This window comes from Topomyia yanbarensis, chromosome 2, assembly GCF_030247195.1.
Source record: "Topomyia yanbarensis strain Yona2022 chromosome 2, ASM3024719v1, whole genome shotgun sequence".
Classification (NCBI taxonomy): Eukaryota; Metazoa; Arthropoda; class Insecta; order Diptera; family Culicidae; genus Topomyia; species Topomyia yanbarensis.
Window position 1 is genome coordinate 459,374,075 of NC_080671.1, and position 25,195 is coordinate 459,399,269.

Consider the following 25,195-nt stretch of genomic DNA (forward strand, 5'->3'; position numbering starts at 1 on the left):
GAAAAAGGGGACCGTTGATTACTTACAGAATGTGCTGTCAATTTGTATTCCCATGATCATTCCAATTTAACCATCAAGCGATGATTGTATACTGACTGCTTCACTTACGGGACATCAAACTCGCACTAGAACCAACTGCAAACTGCATTCCATACGGTCTTCTCATTATTCTTCTCCGTAAAAAGTCGATAAATATTCTTTCAATTTATTTACAAATAAGTGTCTCTTGAAGCTCTGCAAAGAGAATTCTCGTAACATCTGTTTCATGTGGGTTGGTCATGGTACTCACTGGATACGATTTCTTTGCACTACTCGATTTTTTTCGGGGATTCAACTATTTGTTCTCAAAACAGATCGCACTAATGTTGCATATGAACGCGGAACGTGAGGGGAAATGTTTCGTAAGTGACATTGATTGTAGCAAATTACTTCGTCGAATGCTGCCATTAAGTTACTTAGAAAAAAATGGGATCAGTTTTTATTATCGCCTAAACGGATAAAGTTAAAAATAAACTATCACTACGTTACAACGGTTTCTCTTACTAGTGATATACACGTAACATGCGTCAATTGTTCCACCAAGGTCGCAAGCAATTACAAGAACAAATGACATTCGGCGCAAACCAAGATTAAGGAGACGATACACAATAGAAGACGGAAAAAGACTGACACAGAAATTCTACAAGCCGCGAAGACTATCTCACTATTTCCACAGACGATTATTATTACTCATTTGTGTTGGCAACACATGCATCTTACATGAATACGACTCATTCCCTTACACTACAAAAGGGAGCTAACTATCTACAGTTTTGCGTGCTTCAAAAGCGCCCAAACTGTAATCCTAATCTGACGGTTTTTCGCGGAAAAACGGAAATCTTTTCACTTAAACATAAGCTAAACCTTAGCTGCTAGTGTTTTGTTAGCATAATTCCAGATGAATCGTAAGCAGAACTAAACATTCTCAACTTAAAATAGTCTTTGGTTTCAGTTTTTTTGTGGACCTTAGATTCTAACCGAAAAAACGCATTGTTTTCTGTCGGACTCAATCACGTTCCACTTATACAATGTAAACTTGTATTTCTTATCAGTACTATTATTGTGGATGAGATGACAAATTTGTGGGGAAAATGCTACCAACTTTACAGTTGGTGTACTGTTCCTATCTGAACTGCAACTCCATCCGTAAATGGACGGTTGCAAACCTAAAATATATCTTCCTATAAACAGATGGCAGCAGGTGCAGATTAAGAAGCGTGCTGTGCTCTTGTCCATTTCTACTGGGTCGCTTTTCGCTTGTCCACCAATTTGATGTCATGAAGTTGCAGGTCATTTTTCGAGGTGGATGCAAATTTGATGACCGCCTGTGTCGTCACCTGGGGGACATGACTTAGATCTAGCCGGGTTAGGGCATCACACTTGGCCAAATGGTCTAGAGACAGTTCGGTGATTAGCTTGCAGCAACTGAGATCTAACTCGATTAGCGTTTTTATGGCCGCAGAGGACGTTCCGATCTGGGCTATGGCGGCGTCAGTTATTCGCTGACAAGAGGACAGATCCAGATGAGTTAGACTGGGTAGCCCTTGGGTGATGTAGCGTAGTGCGACGTCCGATATATCTGTTCCGGCTAGTTTCAACATTTTAAGATTGCGTAGTCTGGATTTGGAATCGGCTAAACCTGGGCGGGAATCTTTCGGTGGGGACAATATTTCACGAATGGCTGAATCATTCAGTCCGGCAACAAAGCTGAGATCGAGAATTTGAAACGGAGGACACAAGCACGTGTGTAGTCCGAGAACCGCCTGAATTGGTGTTCCTTGTAGGGATAAATGCTTCAGACTAGGAATTCTCGAGATCAGCCATGTAACTTGCCTCTTGCCCAAACTAATCCAGTCCATGATTAAATGCTCTGGTTGACGGCGTACGATTGCCGTAAGTAGACTAGCGGTTAACTTGTACTCAGCACAGTTCATGCGCTTCCACAGAGAAGAATCTACCGAAATGTTCGACCATGTTTTGCACACAAGCGAGCATGTCACCAAAGTTTCCGGAGGCAGGTATCGAAACACAGCTAGTAAGCAGGTAGGATCTAAAGCATAATTCCCAGGTTGAGACAGAACGGGCTGATGAACGTGAGCAGGCCGTACCGGGTAGAGGGGTTTCTTCATCGGTTTCGTAGACGAACTATGAATTTGATGTGCCAGCTGGGTCCGCAGTGACGATTTCTTCCTCGGTAAACTGTGATTGTGCTCATTAATGTCCACTGAATCTTGCATACTACTACACATACTATTCCCATCATCACTCTTCCGCCTTTTTTGCATCACACTAACCAGGTGTCCTCCGGCAGTTCCATCTCCGCTTTTCAGCCCAACCAAACCACTACTGTGACCCGCTTCCATAGGTTCTTCCTTTAACTCCATCTTAACAGGCAAACTACTCGACGGCATCACCAACCCACCACCCATCGCCTGCTTTGGTTGGTGCTGATCATGCTCCGAACCACTGGACATATCCTCATCCTTAATCTTCGGTTTCCTCTCCAGCAGGATATTACCACCGTTGCCACCGACGATGACCGCATTACCCGTCGAGGTGAAATCGTACAGCATATCGTTTTGGAAACGTGGCGCCACAACTGGTGATCCGCTGGGCATCTCGCCGGTTCCGTGCACACCTCCCGTAGCGGTACTACTCACGGCTTGCTGTATCACGGTACCACCTATCCGGCCAATGTCCGCATTGTGAGCCGACGAAGCATCACTACTGACCGACATCCGACGGATCTCGGACGACTTTTGCCGTGCGCGAAAGTGGCGGGGCTGGAACGAGAATAATCAGAATGATTAGAATTAAGTTAATTAGTTGTTGACTTAATGCCACAGGTATTAAGAGCTGTCGAACAATGGTGTCGACAAGTTAAATTATCAGTTAACCCAAGCAAAACTTCAATGGTTCTTTTCATGAAGAAGCGAATAACATCCGGGGTTCGTCCCTTGCGGTTCTTTGATTCTGAGCTACTGTGTGCAGATCAAGTCAAATACGCTGGATTTATATTGGATTCCAAACTGAATTGGTCTGCTCACATTGAGTTCAGAGTCAAGAAAGCGTGCGTGGCCTTCGGGCAATGCAGACGAACTTTTGGAAAGACCTGGGGTCTCAAACCTAGTTACATCTATTGGATTTACATGACAATTGTACGTCATACGGATACCTTGTGTGGTGGCAGAGGGGAGAGGTGGTGACAGTCCAGTCAAAGCTAAACCATCTGCAAAGAATTGCGCTCATGGCGTTGACTGGTGCTTTCACCACGACTCCGACAGCAGCTCTTGACGCACTTCTAAATATCAAACCATTACACATACATCTCAAACAAGAAGCACTATCATGTGCATACAGACTGCAGGTTACTGGACTTTGGAACAGTAATCATGTTGATCTTGCTACACAATTGTGGTCACAAATGGTTACATTGGGTGAAGATATTCTTGCTCCCAGCGCTATTACACTCACATGTAGGTTTCCTTACAGGACATTCCATGTGAAGATTCCCTCTCGAGAGGAGTGGTTGTATGGCTATATGGAAAGACAACAACAAACGCACGTGGTCTGTTACACTGACGGTTCTCTGATGAAGGGACGTTCTGGTGCTGGTGTCTACTGTCGTGAAATGAGATTGGAACAATTTCACTCACTAGGCAGATACTGTACTGTATTCCAAGCAGAAATCTTTGCGATCATGTACAGGGTACAATCGGCCCTTCAACTGAGTTTGTCCGGCAGAGTTATAAACTTCTACTCCGATAGTCAGGCTGAAATCAAGGCCCTTAGCCCAAGGTCCAAGCTAGTGATCGCGTGCTGAGCCCAAATCGAAGAACTAAGCTTTGTCAACACTACCTACCTTGTCTGGATGCCCGGACATTCCGGTATTACTGAAAATGAATGGGCTGACGAATTGGCCAGAGCCAGAGTGTTTCGGGGACAATTGATGTTTTGGGGGACCCCGAGACCAGGGCAGTCTTTGGACCACTCGTGTAAACAGATGTATATTAGCATGGTTCTTCATGCCACTCAAAGAGCTCCAAATTTGAGCCAAGTAGGCCAACAACCCATCAAAATAAATGGAGAAAATATATAGCCATAGATTCCATTATACACGCAAGATGGTCTGAGTTGATCTGAAAATTTATTAGCAGTGTTTAAAATGATAAAGCAGAATATGGCAGAGAAGAAACTTGTTTCGATCTAAAAATTCTAAAAAGAGATCTTGTTAAAGCCATTGGAAAGACAAAAGGACATTTGAAGGTTAGAAATAATAGAATATTGCCTGACGCAGTTGCAAAATATAGCAGAAACCTGGCAGAATTAACGGTCGGTAAAGGCTGGGTAATGCCTGTTCCCAGCAACTCCTATCCCTACCTCCCCGTGGTACTGGCCGGGAACAACGAGCAACCTTAGGGAAGATCGGGTAACCAACCCCGGTGGGAACTTTGGTCATAGGCTGACAGGGAATGGGGGGTTTGCTGCTGCAAGCCTGATCGCCTGAGCGTCTGATCTCCAGGAGGAGCCTCCAGAAAGTTAGGGGGTTGGTGTCAGGCCCTGCGAGCCAGCCGTAAAAAACCAATTGCAGCGCAAAGTCAACAAGATACGAATGCGGACCGATACCAATGGCGACGACCGCTGCGACGAAAAGGGACTAGCGATTGGAAGTTCGGAACGTGGAACTGAAGATCTCTCAACTCCATCGGGAGCACCCGCGTACTCGCCGATGTTCTCAAGGACCGCGGGTTCGGAATCGTAGCGCTGCAGGAGGTGTGTTGGACAAGATCCATGGTTGTGAACGTTTAGAGGTAATCACACCATCTACCAGAGCTGCGGCAACACACATGAGCTAGGGACAGCTTTTATTGTGATGGGCGATATGCAAAGGTGCGTGATCGGTTGGTGGCCGATCGACGAAAGAATGTGCAGGTTGAGGGTCAAGGGCCGTTTCTTCAACATCAGCATAATAAACGTGCACAGCCCTCACTCCGGAAGCACCGATGATGACAAAGACGGTATCTACGCGCAGCTCGAACGAGAATACGACCGCTGGCCAAGCCACGACATCAATATCATCATTGGCGACTTAAACGCTGAGGTAGGCCAGGAGGAGGAATTCAGACTGACGATTGGAAAATTCATCACTCACCAGCTGACGAATAAGAACGGCCTTCGACTCATTGATTTCGCCGCCTCCAAGAACATGGCCATTCGTAGCACCTTCTTCCAGCACAGCCTCCATTATCGTTACACCTGGAGATCAACGCTACATACGGAATCGCAAATCGACCACGTCCTGATCGATGGACGGTACTTCTCCGACATTATCGACGTCAGGACCTATCGTGGCGCTAACATCGACTCTGACCACTACATTTTGATGGTTAAATTGCGCCCAAAACTATCCGTCATTAATCATGTACGGTACTGACGGCCGCCTCGGTACGATCTGGAGCGACTGAAGCAACCAGACGTCGCCACTGCATACGCGCAGCACCTCGAGGCAGCGTTGCCGGACGAGGGACAGCTCGACGTGGCCCCTTTAGAGGACTACTGGAGAACAGTAAAACAGTACGAGGAACGGAGACGACGGAGCGATTGGTTCGACGAAGAGTGCAGAGCGGTTTTGAAGGAGAACAATGCAGCGCGAGCAGTCATGCTGCAGCATGGAACCCGGCTGAATGTGGAATGACAGAAGCGGAGGCAGCAGACACGCCTCTTCTGGGAGAAAAAAAAACGCCGCCTGGAAGAAGCGGAGTGCGAGGAAATGGAACTGCTGTGCCGTTCTCAAGATACACGGAAGTTCTACCAGAAGCTCAACGCATCCCGCAAAGCCGCAATATGTAGGGATAATGACGGGAGCCTGCTGACGGACAACCGTGAGGTGATCGAAAGGTGGAAGCAGCACTTCGACGAGCACCTGAACGGCAAGGAGAATGTTGGTACAGATGACCAAGGCAACGGAGGATTTGACTACGTCAGTGCAGTTGAAGACGGGAATGAACCAACTCCCACGTTGAGGGAAGTTAAGGATGCCATCCAACAGCTCAAGAACAACAAAGCAGCTGACAAAGATGGTATCGCAGCAGAACTCATCCAGATGGGCCCGAAAAAGTTGGCCACTTGTCTGCACCGGTTAGTAGTCAGTATCTGGGAAACCGAACAGCTGCCGGAGGAGTGGAAAGAAGGGGTGATCTGCACCATTCACAAGAGAGGCAACCATTTTGAGTGTGAGAATTTCCGAGCGATCACCATTTTGAATGCCGCCGACAAAGTGCTATTCCAGATCATCTTCCGTCGTCTATCACCTAAAGTAAATGAGTTCATGGGAAGTTATCAAGCCGGTTTCATCGATGGCCGGTCGACAACGGACCAGATCTTCACCGTACGGCAAATACTCCAGAAATACCGTGAATACCAGGTCCCAACGCATCACCTGTTCATCGACTTCAAACGACATACGACAGTATGTACGACAGTATCGACCGCGTAGAGCTATGAAAAATCGTGGACGAAAACAGCTTTTCGGGGAAGTTGACTCGACTGATCAAAGCAACGATGAACGGTGTACAAAACAGCGTAAGGATTTCGGGTAAACTTTCCAGTCCATTCGAATCTCGACGGGGACTGAGACAAGGTGATGGACTCTCGTGTCTACTATTCAACATCGCTTTCAAAGGTGTGATGCAACGAGCCGGCCTCAACAGCCGGGGCACGATATTCGCGAAATCCGGCCAATTTGTATGCTTCGTGGACGACATGGACATTATCGCCAGAACATTTGAAACGGTGGCAGATCTGTACACCCGCCTGAAACGCGAAGCAGCGAAGGTCGGACTGGTGGTAAAACGACAGGATCCGGCTAGGAAACAGCGTTACGATCGACGGAGATACCCTCGAGGTAGTGGAGGATTTTGTCTACCTAGGATCCTTATTAACAGCTGACAATAACGTGAAAAACGCTTATAAGACCGGTGGTTCTCTACGGGCACGAGACTTGAACCATGCTCGAGGAGAACCTGCAAGCGCTAGGAGTTTTCGAGCGACGGGTGCTAAGAACGATCTTCGGCGGTGTGCAGGAGAACGGTGTGTGGCGGCGAAGGATGAACCACGAGCTCGCTGCACTCTATGGCGAACGCAGTATCCAAAAGGTGGCCAAAGCTGGAAGGATTTGGTGGGCAGTGCATGTTACAAAAATGCCGGACAACAATCCTGCAAAGATGGTGTTGGCTAATGATCCGGTTGGTACAAGAAGCTGAGGAGCGCAGAGAGCACCATGGGCGGACCAGGTGGAACGTGATTTGGCGAGTGTTGGGCGTAACCGACGTTGGAGAGCTGCAGCTACAAAACGAGTATTGTGGAGGCAAATTGTTGATTCAGTGTTATCATGAAATTGATGTTGAGCTAAATAAATGAATGGCAGAATTAACATGCGGTACTCTGACCTTCGTAGTTGCATGATGTTGTTTGAGAATGAAGACTGCTTTAGCCACGGGGGAATGCTGAAGTATGGCGTCCACCAAAGTATGGTGTCCACCATTTGAACGTTGGCTTGACCAGTAAAAAAATCATTGTATTACCTGATGAGTTTAGATGGCTATAGTAAACAAAGCGCGAAATTCCCTATTTATTGAGTATTTTTAATAGTACGGCATTCACATGTTCAATCTGAACATTTTAACATCGAGACTATAGTTGCCAAGCGTGGTATATAGGGGAACGTTGATATTTTAGGAGATTAAGTAACGCATCACACATTCTAGAAGTATTTGTTGTTCATTTTTTATATTTTTTGTTTTGTTTATTTTTTCGGAGTTCTTCGCTTCTCATAGATCTAAAGCTAAAGAACGTCCAATCTATGTGTTTTGCTTCGAACTGAACTAACTGAAATTGGAAATGCATTTGCCAAGAAAGAATAGTCAAATACACCATTTGACCGCGCATGATAAATTGGATTCAACGTTTCGAATTCTTCTGATTAGCGTATGACAGCCATCTTGATCGCGATGTTAGGTCCAAAAATGCAAAAAATAAATTTGAATGTTAAGATAAATCAAACTACGAGAGTTAAAATAGTATGCAGAAACATTGTCCCGTTTAGATTTGTTTGGAACTTCTTGATTGTGAGCAATACAACATTCCTGATGTGATGGAACTGGTCAGAGTCGACATTCAACTTTGGAAAAAGCCAAATGTTTTCTTCCATTGAACTTTCCACTACGCCGAGTCTTGCCATCTTTCATATGAATCATGTTCATGTTCCATCCTCGCTGTAAGAATAGAAATAACAGCTCTTTGCAATATCCCTTTGTGCACGATTTTTTTGTCGAGCCAAGTTTTTTGTTTAATAATTCAATAGACGACTTGTATACTCGTTTATTATGACCGACTTGGAAATACGTTATGTAGAAAGTGAACTAAATGATATATTTTTGATAATAACAAACTACCAACTCACATTTCATAGGCAACGACGGTGGTTGACTAATAGACCTGACTGTCGTTTACCACAGCGTGTCTAAGTTTAATTCAAGCCATACTCCGTAAGGGAAGTGGCTCACATTTTATTGCGTTTTTCGTTTGACTGTAAACTGAACTTTTAAATTTAACCTATATAAACTAAATCGTAAAATTTAAATCATTTTATTTCAGGATCACAAAGTATCACGAAAAAGCATTATTATTGACAAAATGAATGGGATCGTTCTTTTTGAGCACGATAAGGCAAAGTTCTATAATGTTTGAAAATTGACCTCTTTTAGGCCAAAAACAACATTATTGGTTCGGTACCAGTTTAAGAGGGTCCAGGCATAGTGGAAGAGTAGAATTTAGAGGGGTTTACTTTTGTAGATTTGCCAGTTGACGGTCCTTAATGTGATAAAAATCAAATCATTTGTCCACATCCGCAAAACGCTTGCCAGATAGAGATTTCTTGGCCATCGTGTTCTATTTGTTGCTACGGCTCGGTCCCTTCCGAACTTTATATACTTCCTTGGTTTTGCTCAAAATAAATTGAAACTTAAACTGAAATATTTGTGCAACGGTTGAATTTGCAACACCTAGTCCACCGAAAGGGTCTGCTGGGAAAATAAGGGCCCGAGTAGTGGTCAAACCAAATAGTCGACAATGACTGGGCAGTGCGTAAGCCTCTTGTACCTGAAGGCATAAAATAGACCCCACTTGCGGTCCTTAGCGTCCTGCCCAGTAACTCCTAGCCCTGGCCTCCTCGTGGCGTCGACTGGGATACGAGTAACCTTAGTGAAGATCGGGTAACCAACCCCGGTGGGAACTTTGGTCGTATGCTGGCAGGGAAGGGGGGTTACCCTTCTTCAGAAGGTATAAACCTGTCCTGGTGTCCAGGTGGGACCTTAAGCAGTCCTGGCACGACGGCCCACCGGCGAGACAGGTGGTTGGCGTAGGCCCTATAAGCCGCCCCTTGAATAACCCACATAACGAACAATACAGAAGAGAATACGACCCAGAACAATCGGCAACGACCCAGGCGACGAATAAAGGATCACGATTGGAAACTCGGAACATGGAACTGCAGATCGCTCGGCTTCGCAGGATGTGACAGGATAATCTACGACGAGCTACACCCCCGCAACTTCGATATCGTTGCGCTGCACGAACTTTGCTGGACGGGACAGAAGGTGTGGAAAAGCGGGCATCGAGCGGCTACCTTCTACCAGAGCTGTGGTACAACCAACGAGCTGGGAACCGGCTTCATAGTGCTGGGCAAGATGCGCCAACGTGTGATCGGGTGGCAGCCGATCAACGCAAGGATGTGCAAGTTGAGGATCAAAGGCCGTTTCTTCAACTACAGCATCATCAACGTGCACTGCCCACACGAAGGGAGACCCGACGACGAGAAAGAAGCGTTCTACATGCAGCTGGAGCAGACATACGATGGTTGCCCTCTGCGAGACGTGAAAATTGTCATCGGCGACATGAACGCACAGGTAGGAAGGGAGGCAATGTACAGACCGGTGATCGGGCCTAACAGCCTGCATCCCGTATCAAATGACAACGGCCAACGATGTGTGAACTTCGCAGCCTCCCGTGGAATGGTAATCCGAAGCACCTTCTTCCCTCGCAAAGATATCCACAAAGTCACCTGGAGTTCACCGGACCAAGTAACAAAAAATCAAATCGACCACGTTCTAATCGACGGTAGATTCTTCTCGGACATCACAAACGTCCGCACTTATCGCAGTGCGAATATAGATTCGGACCACCACCTGGTTGCAGTATGCTTACGCTCAAAACTTTCGACAGTGCATAGCTCTCGTCGAAACCGAACGCCGCGGCTAAACATCGAGCGGCTACAAGATGGCAGAGTGGCTCAAGAATACGCGCAGCAGTTGGAAGTGGCACTACCAACGGAAGAGCAGCTAGGCGCAGTTGCCCTTGAAGATGGCTGGAGAGATATCCGATCCGCCATAGGTAGCACCGCAGCCACTGCACTAGGTACGGTGGGCCCGGACCGAAGAAGCGACTGGTACGACGGCAAATGCGAGCAGTTAGTCGAAGAGAAGGATGCAGCATGGGCGAGAATGCTGCAACACCGCACGAGGGCGAACGAGGCGCGATATAAACAGGCACGGAACAGGCAGAACTCGGTTTTCCGGACCAAAAAGCGCCAGCAGGAAGACCGAGATCGCGAAGCAATGGAGCAGCTGTACCGCGCTAAAGACACACGGAAATTCTACGAGAAGTTGAACCGCTCGCGCAGGGGCCACGTACCACAGGCCGACATGTGCAGAGATACAAACGGGAATCTTCTCACGGACCAGTGTGAGGTGATCCAGAGGTGGCGGCAGCACTACGAAGAACACCTGAACGGCGATGCAGCAGACGACGAGGATGGCACGGTAACGCACCTGGGAGCACGCGCGGAAGACATTACACTACCGGCTCCGGATCTCCAAGAAATCCAGGAGGAGATCAGCCGGCTCAAAAATAATAAAGCCGCTGGGGTTGACCAAATACCAAGCGAGCTACTAAAACACGGTGGCGAGCCACTGGCTAAAGCGCTGCACTGGGTGATTACCAAGATTTGGGAGGAGGAGATTTTACCGGAGGAGTGGATGGAAGGTGTCGTGTGTCCTATCTACAAAAAGGGCGACAAGCTGGATTGCTGTAATTACCGAGCAATCACCCTGCTGAACGCCGCCTATAAGGTACTCTCCCAAATACTATGCCGTCGACTATCACCAATTGCAAGAGAGTTCGTGGGGCAGTACCAGGCGGGTTTCATGAGCGAACGATCTACCACGGACCAGGTGTTCGCTCTTCGTCAAGTACTGCAGAAATGCCGCGAGTACAATGTGCCCACACATCATTTGTTCATCGACTTCAAAGCCGCATACGACACTACCGATCGAGATCAGCTATGGCAGATTATGCACGAGTACGGATTCCCGGACAAACTGACGCGATTAGTGAAGGCGACGATGGATCGGGTGATGTGCGTAGTACGTGTCTCAGGGACGCTCTCGAGTCCCTTCGAATCACGCAGAGGGTTACGGCAAGGTGATGGTCTCTCGTGTCTGTTATTCAACATCGCGCTGGAAGGTGTAATAAGAAGAGCAGGGATCGACACGAGTGGTACGATTTTCACAAAGTCCGTTCAGCTACTTGGCTTCGCCGATGACGTTGATATTATTGCACGAAACTTTGAGAAGAAGGAGGAAGCCTACATCAGACTGAAAAGAGAAGCCAAGCGCGTCGGACTTGCCATCAACACGTCGAAGACAAAGTACATGGTAGGAAGAGGTTCACGAGAAGAGAAAGAGAACCGCCCGCTTCGAGTTTGCATCGGTGGCGACGAAATCGAGGTGGTTGAAGAGTTCGTGTACTTGGGCTCACTGGTGACCGCCGACAATGATACCAGCAGAGAGATTCGTAGACGCATCGTGGCAGGAAATCGTGCTTACTTTGGCCTCCGCAAGACACTTCGGTCGAACAGAGTTCGCCGTCGTACGAAGTTGACCATCTACAAGACGCTGATTAGACCGGTAGTTCTCTACGGGCACGAGACCTGGACCATGCTCGTGGAGGACCAACGCGCACTTGGTGTCTTCGAACGGAAAGTGCTGCGCACCATCTACGGTGGAGTGCAGATGGAAGACGGCACATGGAGACGGCGAATGAACCATGAGTTGCATCAGCTGTTGGGGGAGCCGCCCATCTGTCATATCGCGAAAATCGGACGACTACGGTGGGCCGGGCACGTAGCCAGAATGTCGGACAATAGCCCGGTGAAAACTGTTCTCAATTGCAATCCGACCGGTACAAGAAGACGTGGCGCGCAGCGAGCACGATGGATCGACCAGGTGGAACACGATTTGCGGACCCTTCGCAGACTGCGTGGCTGGCGACGCGCGGCCATGTACCGAGTGGAATGGAGGAATCTTTTGTATACGGCACAGGCCACTTCGGCCTTAATCTGTTAATAAATAAATAGTGGTCAAACCGCTACTTATAGGTACCAGTCCTGCAATGCTTTCCCAAACTAGCTTAAAACCCAAAGTCAAAAGAGTCGACAACTAGCAGAATCCACCGGTACCCCACCCAAACGAATTGATCTATCCACTTGCTAATAGGAGCTCACATCTTCCAACCAGACAAGAAGACTTCCGAACCAAAGAGAATGGACCATGCCAGTCGAAGGCAACAGGTCCAACGCCATCTCGTACAGTTCCTGAATTGTTTGAGCTAAAATTAGATGTGTGGTAGTGCTACTTACAAATTTTATTTTAGTGGTTGTAAGTGTCCCATTCCTTCTTTATAATCTTCGCGATTCTGTGTGGCATACAATCGACACCACAACAGGGAACTTGCGGTAAAAATCTATTTTCGCTCTGACAGTCAGGCTGCCCTGAAAGCACCTAGTTCGGCAGATTCGAGATCGAAATTAGTAATCGCATGTCGAACTCAAATCGAAGAATTATTGAAAATGAAATGGCTAGAACTAGCGACTGACATTTTTGGTCCAGAACCAGTTCTACCACTTTCGATAAGTTGAATAAAGTACAAGATTCGCTCTTGGGCTGCATTCGAACATACCAACCATTGGCGTAGCTTGCAAGCTTTTCTGCCGGATATGAGTCCGAAAATGTCAAAGAATTTGTTGCATTTTTTCAAGCACAATTGCAGTATTCTAGTCAGGACATTGACTGGACATTGCAATCTCAATTATCACATGGCTACTATTCTGCGTGCTAAGTACTATTCATATGATCTTTGTGAATCCGATTACGGAGCTTCGTATCATTTGACATGTAATTGCCCTGCAGTAATGCAATTGCGTTTTCAGATTTTTGGTTCTCCATGCATAGATAACCTATGTATTTTTCTTGACCTGATGTAGAGTGTAAACTAACAGATTTTCGTACGCAATAAAACTACAAATTACAAATTATAGAGGGCTTAAACAAAAGGATATGCTATTGTTCCTAACTCAGTGTGGTAAGGAGCTATAATATAAGCCGTATTTGAATGACAATATTTCTTCGGGATGTTGTCATTCTGTGATCTCAATATCCCCTGTTGATATATCCGCTCAGTGTCTTTATTCCTTTGAAAGCGAGAATACTTCAGTATTGTATTGTTCTCTGTGTCGTTATTTTCCTTATACTTAACCTTACCGTTTCCTCAAAATCATTCCCATCAGGAAATGACAAATGACGGCAAGGCATAAATCTCCGAACAGCATGGAGAACGCGTCATTTGAACCAGTCGCTACAGTTTCGTACTGAAGTATTTCATTCCCTCTTGTTAAACTCGCTTATCGCTGTTCATCTCTTTCGGCATTTCAACGCCTTTCCTCGATCTTCTCATAGAATCGAGATCTCTGCCATCGAATCCGCCTTCGGAGCTCGTATATGAGACGCTCAAGGAGCTCTACCCACGCGAATACCAACAACTATCTGAAGCAAAAAAGACATTATATCAGTTTATACATATTCCCTAGACTTATAATCAACAAAGACTGTCTGCCGATTTTAATGCAGAAACGCTAATGATGAAACTATTAAGAATACATCATACAACTATTTCCTCGTTTTGTGGATTTATGACGGTTTTTCGATTTTTCGCCTTTCTCATATAGAAAGGTTATGCAATCACTCTAAAAATCGCCAACCTAATCCCGGCCCGAAGGGCCGAGTTTCATATGCCATTCTACTCAGTTCGTCGAGATCGGAAAATGTATGTGTGTATGTACGTGTGTGTATGTGGAAAAAAATGTCACCTCTGTTTCTCAGAGATGGCTGGACCGATTTGAACAAACTTAGCTTCAAATGGTCGGTGTTAAGTCAGACTGGACTAAGTGATAATATATTGATTTCGAGAAAAACGAATTTAAAGTTTGAATCGCAGCATCCTTTACATTATAATTGGAAATAAATTTTTTCCATAATTCTTGTTTATTGTTACATATTTGCAATCTGGCAAAAGAAGAATGCAGCTGAAAAAATTCTTTATCCTGTGCTACCACTATCTCGTTTTTGATGTTTTGCGACTTAGTCCGGTCTGACTTAACATCGACCAAATCGGCTGCTATTGATTTTTTTTTACCATCGGCTGCTATTGATTTTTTTATTGATTGGACTTCTGGTTCCGGAGTTACAGGTTGAAGAGTGTGACCACACAGCAAATTCCCATATAAACTAAAATGAAAGATTCTCAAAGGGGGGAGCAAGGGAAAATTTCAAAATCGAATTTGCAGTTTTGATTCCAAATGACTTTAAAATGCATAAAACGTTGAGATTTGATGAAATCTCGAAAAAAAAATTTGACAAAGATTGACTTTTTTGGATTTTGGCATATTTTTGCCTTTCTCATATAGAAAGGTTATGCAATCACCCTGAAAATCGTCAACCTAATCCCGGACAATTTTTTTTTTGACCTATAAAGGCTTAGGTAGGAGTAGGCAGGAGAAGTTGCTACTTTAAAATTAAAACTAGTTTAAAATTTCTTAACAAGTTGAAAATTTTCGGCAGGGTCCGGACCCTCGGATCTTCCTCCATGATCCGCCGCTGGTTGCAAGCGATATTTCAGTGTCGACACATAGTATCTCAAGATCAGTGATTGAAAAAAGTTCAAATTATTAAACTTCGAAAGTTAGAAAACTAATAACTTGGAAAAAATATCATATTCAACAAAAAAAAATACGTGTCAGTTATTTTCAGTTAAAGAATGCAATAAAAAAAATTGGAAGGAATCAAAATGTTGATTGCAAATCTGACTTGGAATGACCCATAGAGTATAATTTGAAAGAATTGAAAAAAACTGCTTTTAGATCCGTTCTCCTTAATAACTGCATCTTGAAATCAGTAGCCCGCGGTAATTTCATTTCTTCAACAATTTCATTTATTTCACGATAAACAATTTTGCCGAAGACACCACATCTCTAGGACTCATCGTTAAAATTTAACCACCTGTGTCCACACTAAATCTTTTTTTACAAAATAAGGATTGGATCTCTAGGAAGTTATCTCAAGGAGTTATGAATTTTACATTGTGCATTGTTTGTACGCTGCATAGATAAACTACCTGTGGCTCCACAGTTTTTAACTGGAGACACTAACGCTAGGAAGACGATGAACTTATTTTATGTGTAAAGAGATTTCACTTACCCTATAATCCGTGTTCTTTCCCGACTTGCAGCAGCTCGGACACTCCCAACTGTTCGGAAGATCCTCGTTTACGATACCACCGATCTCTGGAGCCAGCCGCTGAGCACAATCCGGGTGGGAAATTTCATAACAGACCGAACACTCCATCAGCGATGAAGGTCCTTCCTGCATTTGTGCTTGCAGTTTCGCCTGCGCCGGCGCAGTAATTGGAGCCTGTCTCCAACCGTCCAGATGGCAGTGAATACATTGCGCAGTTACCGGTAGCATCGGTTGCAAACACTGCCGCATCATGCAGGTTTGCTTTGCCCGTCCTGGCCCTCCAAACTTCACCATGTCCAGACAAAAACTACATTCACCGCAATCCGACCGCTGACAAGCCTCACAGTTCTTGCAGCGAGTTCGTCTCCGCCTAGGACCATTTCCGTCACGTTTTTCTGCACTAGATCGGCCACCACCCATACCTACACCACCGCCAACATTACCACTATTTTTCTTGTAGGGGCCACGAATGCCTCCACCACCCGGGCGGGTTGGCTGCGGCGATACAAAATTACGATCGTCGTCATGCTGATTGGATGGTGCGGCCATAGTGCTACCGTTGCTGTTCGGGTGCTGATCATCCTGACTGACATTCAGCTGGGGTGCCGCGTTGCTGCTTTCCATCGGTGACGTAGAATGTGCTAACCTTTGATCCGGTGGAGTGACCATCGAATCTTGTGTATTTTCTTCCTGGCTGGCTTGTGAACCTTCACCTTCATCCTCGAGCATACCAGGCGTTTTTACTCCCTCGCCCGTGTAGTATTCGTAACGCTCACGAAGGTATGGATTATTGCTCTTGTTGAGATCAGGGTGAAGTACCGGGATTCCGGTAATTGCCTGCTCGGGAATGTCCTTACAGTGACGTTCGACAAGCGTTCGAACATCCTTGATCAGTGCCACCGGATCCTTAATCAGATCGGGAACGTTTTTCTTCTGTGGTGGCAGATCGTACAAGTACATTACAATTTCTTTCAGTCCGAACAGTTCGTAGTGAGTTAAATGTACGTGCGATTTACCGACCAGTTCCGCTTCACGACCAGGCTCACCCTCGAGATGTGAGTGCCCTAATAAGGTATATACATACTTGGCCAACACATACCACAGCATTTCGGTGAAGAATGGGTATCGGAACTTTTGTGGAACCTTGGTGTTATCTTCCACTTGTGCGATTTTGAGCTGCTTCACAATTCCAAAGGAATGAAGAAAATTACCGCCAAACACCAACGAATCGGTCGGTGTGTAAACTGCATGGATCCAACCGGTTGGAATGAAGAACGTGTTTCCGGCAGTGAGATACACTCTAGCACATTTTTCAACAGCATCACCGAAAAACACTTCCGACTGCTTCCCGGACAGCACCCACTTTTCATACAACAGTAAGTTCTTCTCCGTCGGTGGAATTAACCAAAACACTTTACTACCTTTTAGGATATGATACCACACAGACGTCCCACCGAAATCCACATGGAAATCCGTATAACAATTTTTCACCGACATCAGACAATACTTTTGCACTTTCGGGTACATCATCTCGCTCACCACATTGGTCGACTCGATCTGGGACTCCTTCAATTGCTTCGGCCAAACCACATCGACCCAGTCGACCTGGCGCACAATATGCGGACTTTGCACGTAGTTCTCCAGCTTGGTGTGGGAGAATTCCAGCGATATCACGTTCAGTAACTTCTTCTTGTTGGGATCGGCGTAATACCGTTCCCACTCCTTCATGGTCATTTCGACATTCTTCTGCGTGTTCACATCCATCACGTCCAGGATGCGCCGGGAACCGACGCACATTCGCACGTCGTTGATGGTGAAGTTGGCAGATGGCACTTGCAGTCCGAGACCGGTTTTCTCCTTGAACAGCAGCGGGATGTTGAAGCCGTACTGCTGGAGAAAACTGGAAGAGTGAAAGAAAGAGAACAGTAAACAATCATTAGCGATATGAGTTATCATCGTCGAGTGTTAATGGATTGTCGTTGTACCAATGTACATTATTTATGCGAGAAAATTGCACTATCTTGGTATTCAATTTTTCGGAGTTATGAACGTCAATCACAACACATCCGATGAAAGTGACAATGGCGCAAATTTTCGAGAAAATGTGTGAAAATTATATTCTAAATATCGAATTCCGGGCCAGAAAAATTGCGTTAATGATCTAAGTTAAGAAAAAATCAATCAAACTAACACCTGCTTGGCTAATTCTGCTGAGTTTCAATATATGCATATGATAATAACCACCCACTCGGTAATTCCTTATTTTGCCTTGCCTGTTCTTCGTCGTTTCAATGTGCTGGCTTTTCCCACCTTTCGATATCATCGAAACGAAAACGACTTTGGCGATTATATATCCGCACACGATTCTGTTGGTGATGCAAGTGCTTCTTCCACCATTTATCCAAAGAGATACTTCCCTCGTTCATCGCCCTATTCCAAAACATGTTTTTGCCCCACTTGCCGCGAGGTAAATAAATTCGTCGGTTTTCCGCGCTGCGCTAATTTCCCCGCAATGGTCCCACTCGAGAGAGTAGTGGACAAGCTGAATGTGGTGAAAAAATTGCTCTGGTACGATAGCTAGAGATTAGCGTTGTCGCGAATCCTCAAATTATGGTTATTATCGAATCGATTGTCGAGCAAGTACCCAGGTAATTACTAATAATAATGTTGATATACGTATTTTCCACACCGAACAGTGCAGCGAGATATATCGTACTTGGACAAAACTATAGATAGGGTAAACGAGCCCTTATTCATCTCATTAGTCAGGATGTCACACTATTTCGTTGATAACTCGGCCTACTGTAACTGGATTGCACTTAAATATGTTTCAACATCTTTGCTTCGTTCCTAAGAAGTAATACCAAATACAAATATGTTAATACGGCATGCTCTAACAATTTTTCGTGGACACATTTTATAACCCAGGTACACCGACAAAGGTACACTGTCAGAGTGACAGCGTACTTCGATGAAATAATGCCAAACTAGCAACACAGGTATTGCTTTGTTGTTCTTGTTGAAAATTTATGACATTTCAATTCGATTGTTTTTGATTTCATCTATAGATTTCATTTCATCTTCAGATCTTCGTTTTTGATTTCATCTATAGATACGAAGGCTGTACGTCCTACGGAACAGATTTTCACCGACAGAGTACCTGCATAGATATACGACATTACGTTGTAGTACCGTCGTAGTGCAATTTTGTGAGCTTTTCCACGCGAATGACGAATTGATCGACGGTTGTTACTTTGAACTTTTACACTTTCGGACAAGGATGTAGATCGGGAGGACACTACGCGAGAAATCTATCGAACTATCCAAACAATCGGATGAGTTTGATGCAGCTCTCAAGTTATACAATGAATGTGTTAGCCATGCGTCTGATTACTCGGAAGATCTAAGAATGGAATACACCAACAATTCAGTGGTTTATTTTGATCGGAAACAGTATCACCAGTGTCTTAACATCATACAACTAGTGAAGGCCAGCAACTATCCTAGAAATAAGTTCGATAGCCTATTGTAGCGGAAACAAAAAACTGCACAAATCAGATTTACAATTTGCCAATGTTTCGATTGGCGGCACTGATTTTATTTCTAAAACATTTCGATGTGGGTTCTCGAACCAGAATGTACTGTCGATACCATCACTGTGCTGCCCATGATCGCAAATCCCATAGAAAACGGGACTAATATGCGATCTTGGGCAGTGTGGTCTTGTCAATGATATAGAGTTGATCCTTTGAAAAAAGTGTAGGGCGGCGCCATGTATTGCTCAAATATGTGCCGTACAAACGTTTTTTCATCAGTATCATCGATTTAAATGTAAGATAATGGATGATTTGAAATATCTGCGCAACTGGCTTGGGTGGAAATTTCACGTAGCCTGTGTTGGATGGCTGCAGGTAATCTGCTAACATCTTGCAGCAGTATGAAAATATTCTGGACCGTTACCGGCACCCGTTGGAAGTAAAAACGAACGATCTACCCTTTCATGTCCTAGTCGATGACGGATATTGCAAAATTTGTGCGAATGCAAATGCAAACTGAGATGCAATTCAACCGATACACAAATGTGCGTCAGCTTCAAAGAATAGGATACGGTCTTCTGTTTCACTTTTTAATCCGAAAACCGGAGAAGCAAATGAGCTGTTGTCTAGTATTATGCTGCTCTGAGCCAGAAGTTGATGCTACATCAGCATTATGAGCCAATCCGACAGCTGGTTGCCGAAGCCGAGGAGGTCAAGTTTGTGTACAACGTGAGACCTATACAGTAAGACACGCGACCAATGGTACTGGTAGGTTGATTTTTTCTTTTTCTACTGGAGATAACCCGAATTTCTCTTGGCCGTTGGTCGTCTTCTCGAAGTCACCGTCATGGTTAACTCAAGAGGTTTCCATTTTCCAAATAGAGTGGTAAAAGCAAACATTACTATCATTACGCATTAGAAGTGAAAACGCACCACCGCTAAGCGAAAATTCAGGTGTGAAAAAATGGCTGAATTCTACAAGAAGATATATAATTGAAATTAAACGAAAATGGAGAAAATTTTGCTTAGATCGTGAGTAACGATGCTTGTGACGATATGTGACAAGCATTGAACAGGAAAAATCGTATTTCATGTATCTTCATAAGAAGAAACTAATAATTAATCGAATACCTATATTCATTTATTTTACAAAATATGTTTAGACGTAATGCTAATACTACTATTATCATTTATGTATTCATTGTGACCAGGCCCGTGCGAAGAAAATTCTCAAGGGGAGGGTTTTGATTTTTTTTCGTTTCTTATAAAAGAATGACAAAGAAACCATCAAGCTTTGGAGATTTTTTCGAGACCTAGAGGGCCGAGTCCTGTGTCCAATCGACTCAGCTCAACAAATTTAGTAAATGTTTGTTATCGGGAAGGAATCTTGAACAGACACCGCGGTCTGCTAACTCGTCCGCGATTGATCTGTAGTAGTTAAGTTAAGCCTAACGACTAAACCTAAATCTCTTGTATCTTGCAATCCTCATTCATCCGGGGCAACTATTAGGTACTATTTTAATAACGAGTGTGCTGTAGCTCATTTTATTTTGTGTTAATCGTTCGTGTTTTTTTTTTTCACTGCTGCTTTTTGTTGCTTGCTGTCCAACCTTCGCGGTATATCGGTCCTGCTTAGGTCTGCGGCAAATATCGTCGCCTGTGGAGACTCAAACCAATCTGGACTTGTCGACCATAATGATTTCTTAGCAATTGTCTTCGTAGGGTAGGGTTCTTGGCGCTACTCGTTCTTATGTATTTGCTAACTGGTGCTGAAAGCTCCTCACTTCCTTGACGGCGGTACTGCTTCCGACACCTATGTCCATTTCCACGAGTTATTTAGCTATCAGTCACTCCAACGGAGAAATCATTAGCGGTGAAATTTTTCCAAACTACGATATCCCTACTTTCTCCGACTTTGTATTTTTCTTGCTTAGCGCTGACCGACTTTGCTGTGCTATTGTGCTCACAACTGTTGTAATATAGAAACTTGTCGAAATGTGAACCGATCCAGAGAAGCTGACCAACTTGACTTACATCCCTTTTCAGCCACCCTGGCTTCTTCCTTGGCTACTTCAATGACTTGTTTTTAGAGTGACCGAACTCAAGTGGTTTTATGTATAACAACGACTCGCAGTTTATTTATTTTTCCTAAGCAGGAAGTTAATATTTTTTAAAACGTGAGTCAAAACCCTTATGGGAGGGGTTTGAACCCCTACATCCCTTCTTTTGCGCACGGGTATTGTGACTACAAGAAAATTAATTTAATACAGAACATTATGAAATACATCTATTGCACTGTAGCTATGCTTCTGGTACAATGTGACTCGCACTTTAAATCACTCACTCCAAATCAAGTCGCCATCTTATCCTTGTTTTCATTTCAATTTATATTGCCAAACGAAGGATAAAGACATGTTGCTTTTGTTCAGAAACATTGGATCGTGCACGTAGATCCCACCTCGTTACTTTCATTGCTCGACCGAGTTTGACCGGCCTCCTGGTCGCTCATTCGTTCGCCAGACAGGTGCAAGATGTCGTTCTCTACTCTCAGCAATACTGAATACATTCGACTTGCTTACTGGCACATCGCTTCCACTCTAACAACCTGCAGTCCACTCTGAATCTTTATTTTGCTACTATCAGCTATAAGCGTCTTATCGGCATCTGCATAAGTGTCATTGTTATCCTTATTATCCAGCTCGAATCCTGATTTCCGGCGAAAAATCTTTAGTCATTCCAATGATTGTTGATATGCGATTGTGCAAACAGGAGGATGAATTGCACTGAACTGTAAACATCTCGAACGTCCTAAAACTTTCGCGTACGATTAGACTGTTACATAGTTTACTCTCCGGATGCCAAGGTTAAACGGCTGCCCTCGACGCATCATCGGTTGTTGGTGTACATCCGGCTGCATAATTGCCACGCTGCAACAAGAGCAGATCTCTGCGGGTATGTTTCATATACCAGAAATAGCACTATATACCATCTTATACTTTCCCGGCTCAAAAAAATATTAAAGGAATTTTGATTCTGATTGACAAAGTTCTTACCTATCTTGTATCAGACATATACACCACTCAATCCTTAATTCTTTAGTTGGTTTATAAATATAAATGATTTACTTTATTGCCGTTGACCGTTAGTCGATGCCGGACCGGTAAGTTGTTTTAGATCCTAGGTTGCAATCTTTATTTTGACTTAAGGTTTCGAGTGGGGAGGAAAAACAGCATACTTTGATCGCATAGCGTTGCCAGTTTATTTCTTTTTCAGAATCTACAACCTGTCAAATCAAATCAGAGGAATTGGGTAGCGTAATTGGATTATTCGGTGAGCCATAAACTGACGACCCATTTGTATGGGACCTTGGCGTATTTAATTTGTATTTGGTAATACATTGAAGAATCGGACCTGGAAAATGTAAAATACTCACGTTTGAGTGAAGTGAAAAGTCGAGTACAACGCACCCTTATTCATCCTACCATTTAAGCTAATGCGTTGAACGGAGATAGCAGACACTGCTCTAACTAATGTGTTCAAATGGGTGGGATGAATAGAGGTGCTAAGATGAATTAGGGAGCTGTTACCCTAGTTCAGATTGAAGCAAAAACATAAGAGATGCGTTGCTATTTTATTATTGACCAGAAACAATTAGGTTTCTGCTAGGAAGTCAAGGAATGTTAGTCCGACTTATGTTTATGCCAGAGTCCTAGAAATCCTTTGTCTCTTCACATGTAACACGGGATACAGGATTTTTTTACTAAGAGTGAAACCCTATACTATCTCGTATTGAATGCTCGGGGTAGCCCGTTGTCTTAAATTTTCGACGATTTATCGGTTGTTGTATCAATCAGTAAATACTCGGGTCCCAGAAATTAACTTAAAATCGGACAACCAATTTTCGGTTATATTTAGTTTAATCCAATTTCTTCTCGTTTCTTTATTCCAGCCATACGCATCGATTCTGTGTTCAAAAATAAGTAAATTAGCAAGGATTACAATCACAGTTTGTGCATTGGACAGAGAGTTGATATCGCCGAATTCATGTCATACATATTACTGTGTAACTATAACTGATACTAAGTTGTACTGGAAACTCCAATATACATTTTTCATGATCAATGTGACTAAAAGCATATTTATTATATATTTTCGATGAATTTGAATACTTATTCTGGTAGTTTGAACCATTCATTTGTTATGGTATTGTTTTGTGTAGGACTCATATCTCCAGAACAACAATTCCGAACGAAACAATTCTCAAGTGATAAGGATTGCTGACCTGAAAATTCTATTCTGTACAAAAATCATTTTTCAGATATCTGTTACCAAAAAACATCTTTTAATTCCAAGACTAATTCCTGATGAGTAATTAGTGGCCATGCATAAATGACGTAGCATTTTGGGGGGTAGGCAGGGTATGCCAAATTTGTGACGAAGTTTGACGAGGGGGAGGGTAGGGTCAGAAGTTGTGCGACGTAGCATTAAGTTTAAAACCCGTTGTTTAGAGAAAAAAATGTAATGATCCTCCATTACCAAGAAAAATGAATTTAAATTCAAACAAGTTACTTTTGATGCGGTTTTTCATGAGGTAAATTTTACGATTCGCGGAAATACAAAATTCACAAAAATACGAAAAGATTTTGTATGCGGATTTAACTTGCTACACAGAAAAAAATATTTTGTAATTTTAAGTTTATTTTCATGCACATATTTGGAGCATGAATATAAATGTAAAATTAACTTCCACCAAAAGCCACACACGTGCTTTCTTGAACGAATTTTATTATAATTCTACACGTGGATTTAAAATTACAGTTTCTTCAAACGGAAAACCAATGCACTTCAATGTATTGTTTACACGCATATTGCTGTAAAATGAATGACATGTAATATTACACGAATGAATGTGTAAAATTGTATGCTCCTTGATGCTCCAACTGAGTGCATTGATTTTGACGCAATTTTCAATCAAAGTTTTGATTCAATCTTTGTTTGTTTACATTCGTATTGATTTACATGTCGTTTAACTTTCATTATTTTTTTGTGTGTACATTAGTTAGCTAATGTTGCTAACTAGTAGACTTAATTTGGAAGCTGAATTAAATTTTCACTTCGGATTCAACCAAACAAAATGTAGTACTTTAGATGAACGTATGGTTCTTAGAATCATTGGCAGCTGCACGATTGTAAACTGAGAGAACTTGTTTTCATGCTCCCCTCGACATATAAAATACAAAACAAAACTATCAACACTATATTTGTCATGAAATAGGCTTGTTTTGCACGCAATTTGCTGTTATAATGAAAATGTTGATAAAAGTCGTCAAACATTTTGAACCGTATTAACCTTCCGGCAGTCGCGCTGGTGCACTGAGTGCACACTGCTCTGAAAAGCTAACGAATCGTCTTTGGGCACCGGAGGCTGCTCGTTGAGTGGGCCATATACGCGACTTCCGGAGGGTTAAAAATAATTGAAAAACATATGCAATTTTTTTTTTTCATCGCCCGGGCGTTTTGGTTGTGACGAGGGGGAGGGGGTAGGTAAATGCTACGTTATTTACGAGGGGGAGGTTAGACTTTGTGACCAAATGGTACGAAGGGGGAGGGAGGGGTTAAAAATCGCCGAAAAAAATTACGTCATTTGTGTACGGCCCCTTAAGGCCCACCAATAAACTAGAAACACCAGATAATCTTAAAACGCTGTCAAGAAAAGAACGAAAACGTGATATTTGCAATGAGATTTTCACAAACACTCAGAATATTCGGAAACAATGGTTTTGGAATTCGTGAAATTCGTTTTATTCATTTACTTTATTTAACTAACTTTTTTAAATTTTATTCTATATACTGATTTTTTCCAGATCATTCATTTGAGGATGAAAAAAATGGTTATTTTTTTAATTTTAAATATTTGACTTATTCATTTTAATT

The 25,195-nt window shown here is 43.6% G+C and overlaps 1 protein-coding gene across 1 annotated transcript in view; it reads right to left on the reverse strand.

The window, feature by feature from the left end:
* Positions 1-200: 200 nt before the first annotated feature.
* Positions 201-25,195, reverse strand: part of LOC131685944 (jmjC domain-containing histone demethylation protein 1) — a 47,162-nt gene continuing 22,167 nt past the window's right edge. The window contains exons 3-4 of the mRNA XM_058969975.1: positions 15,687-17,625; positions 201-2,822 (exon numbers count right to left, since the gene is read on the reverse strand). Coding sequence (XP_058825958.1) covers positions 1,278-2,822; positions 15,687-17,625 — 3,484 coding nt within the window. The 3' untranslated portion in view covers positions 201-1,277. The remainder of the gene's footprint in view (positions 2,823-15,686; positions 17,626-25,195) is intronic.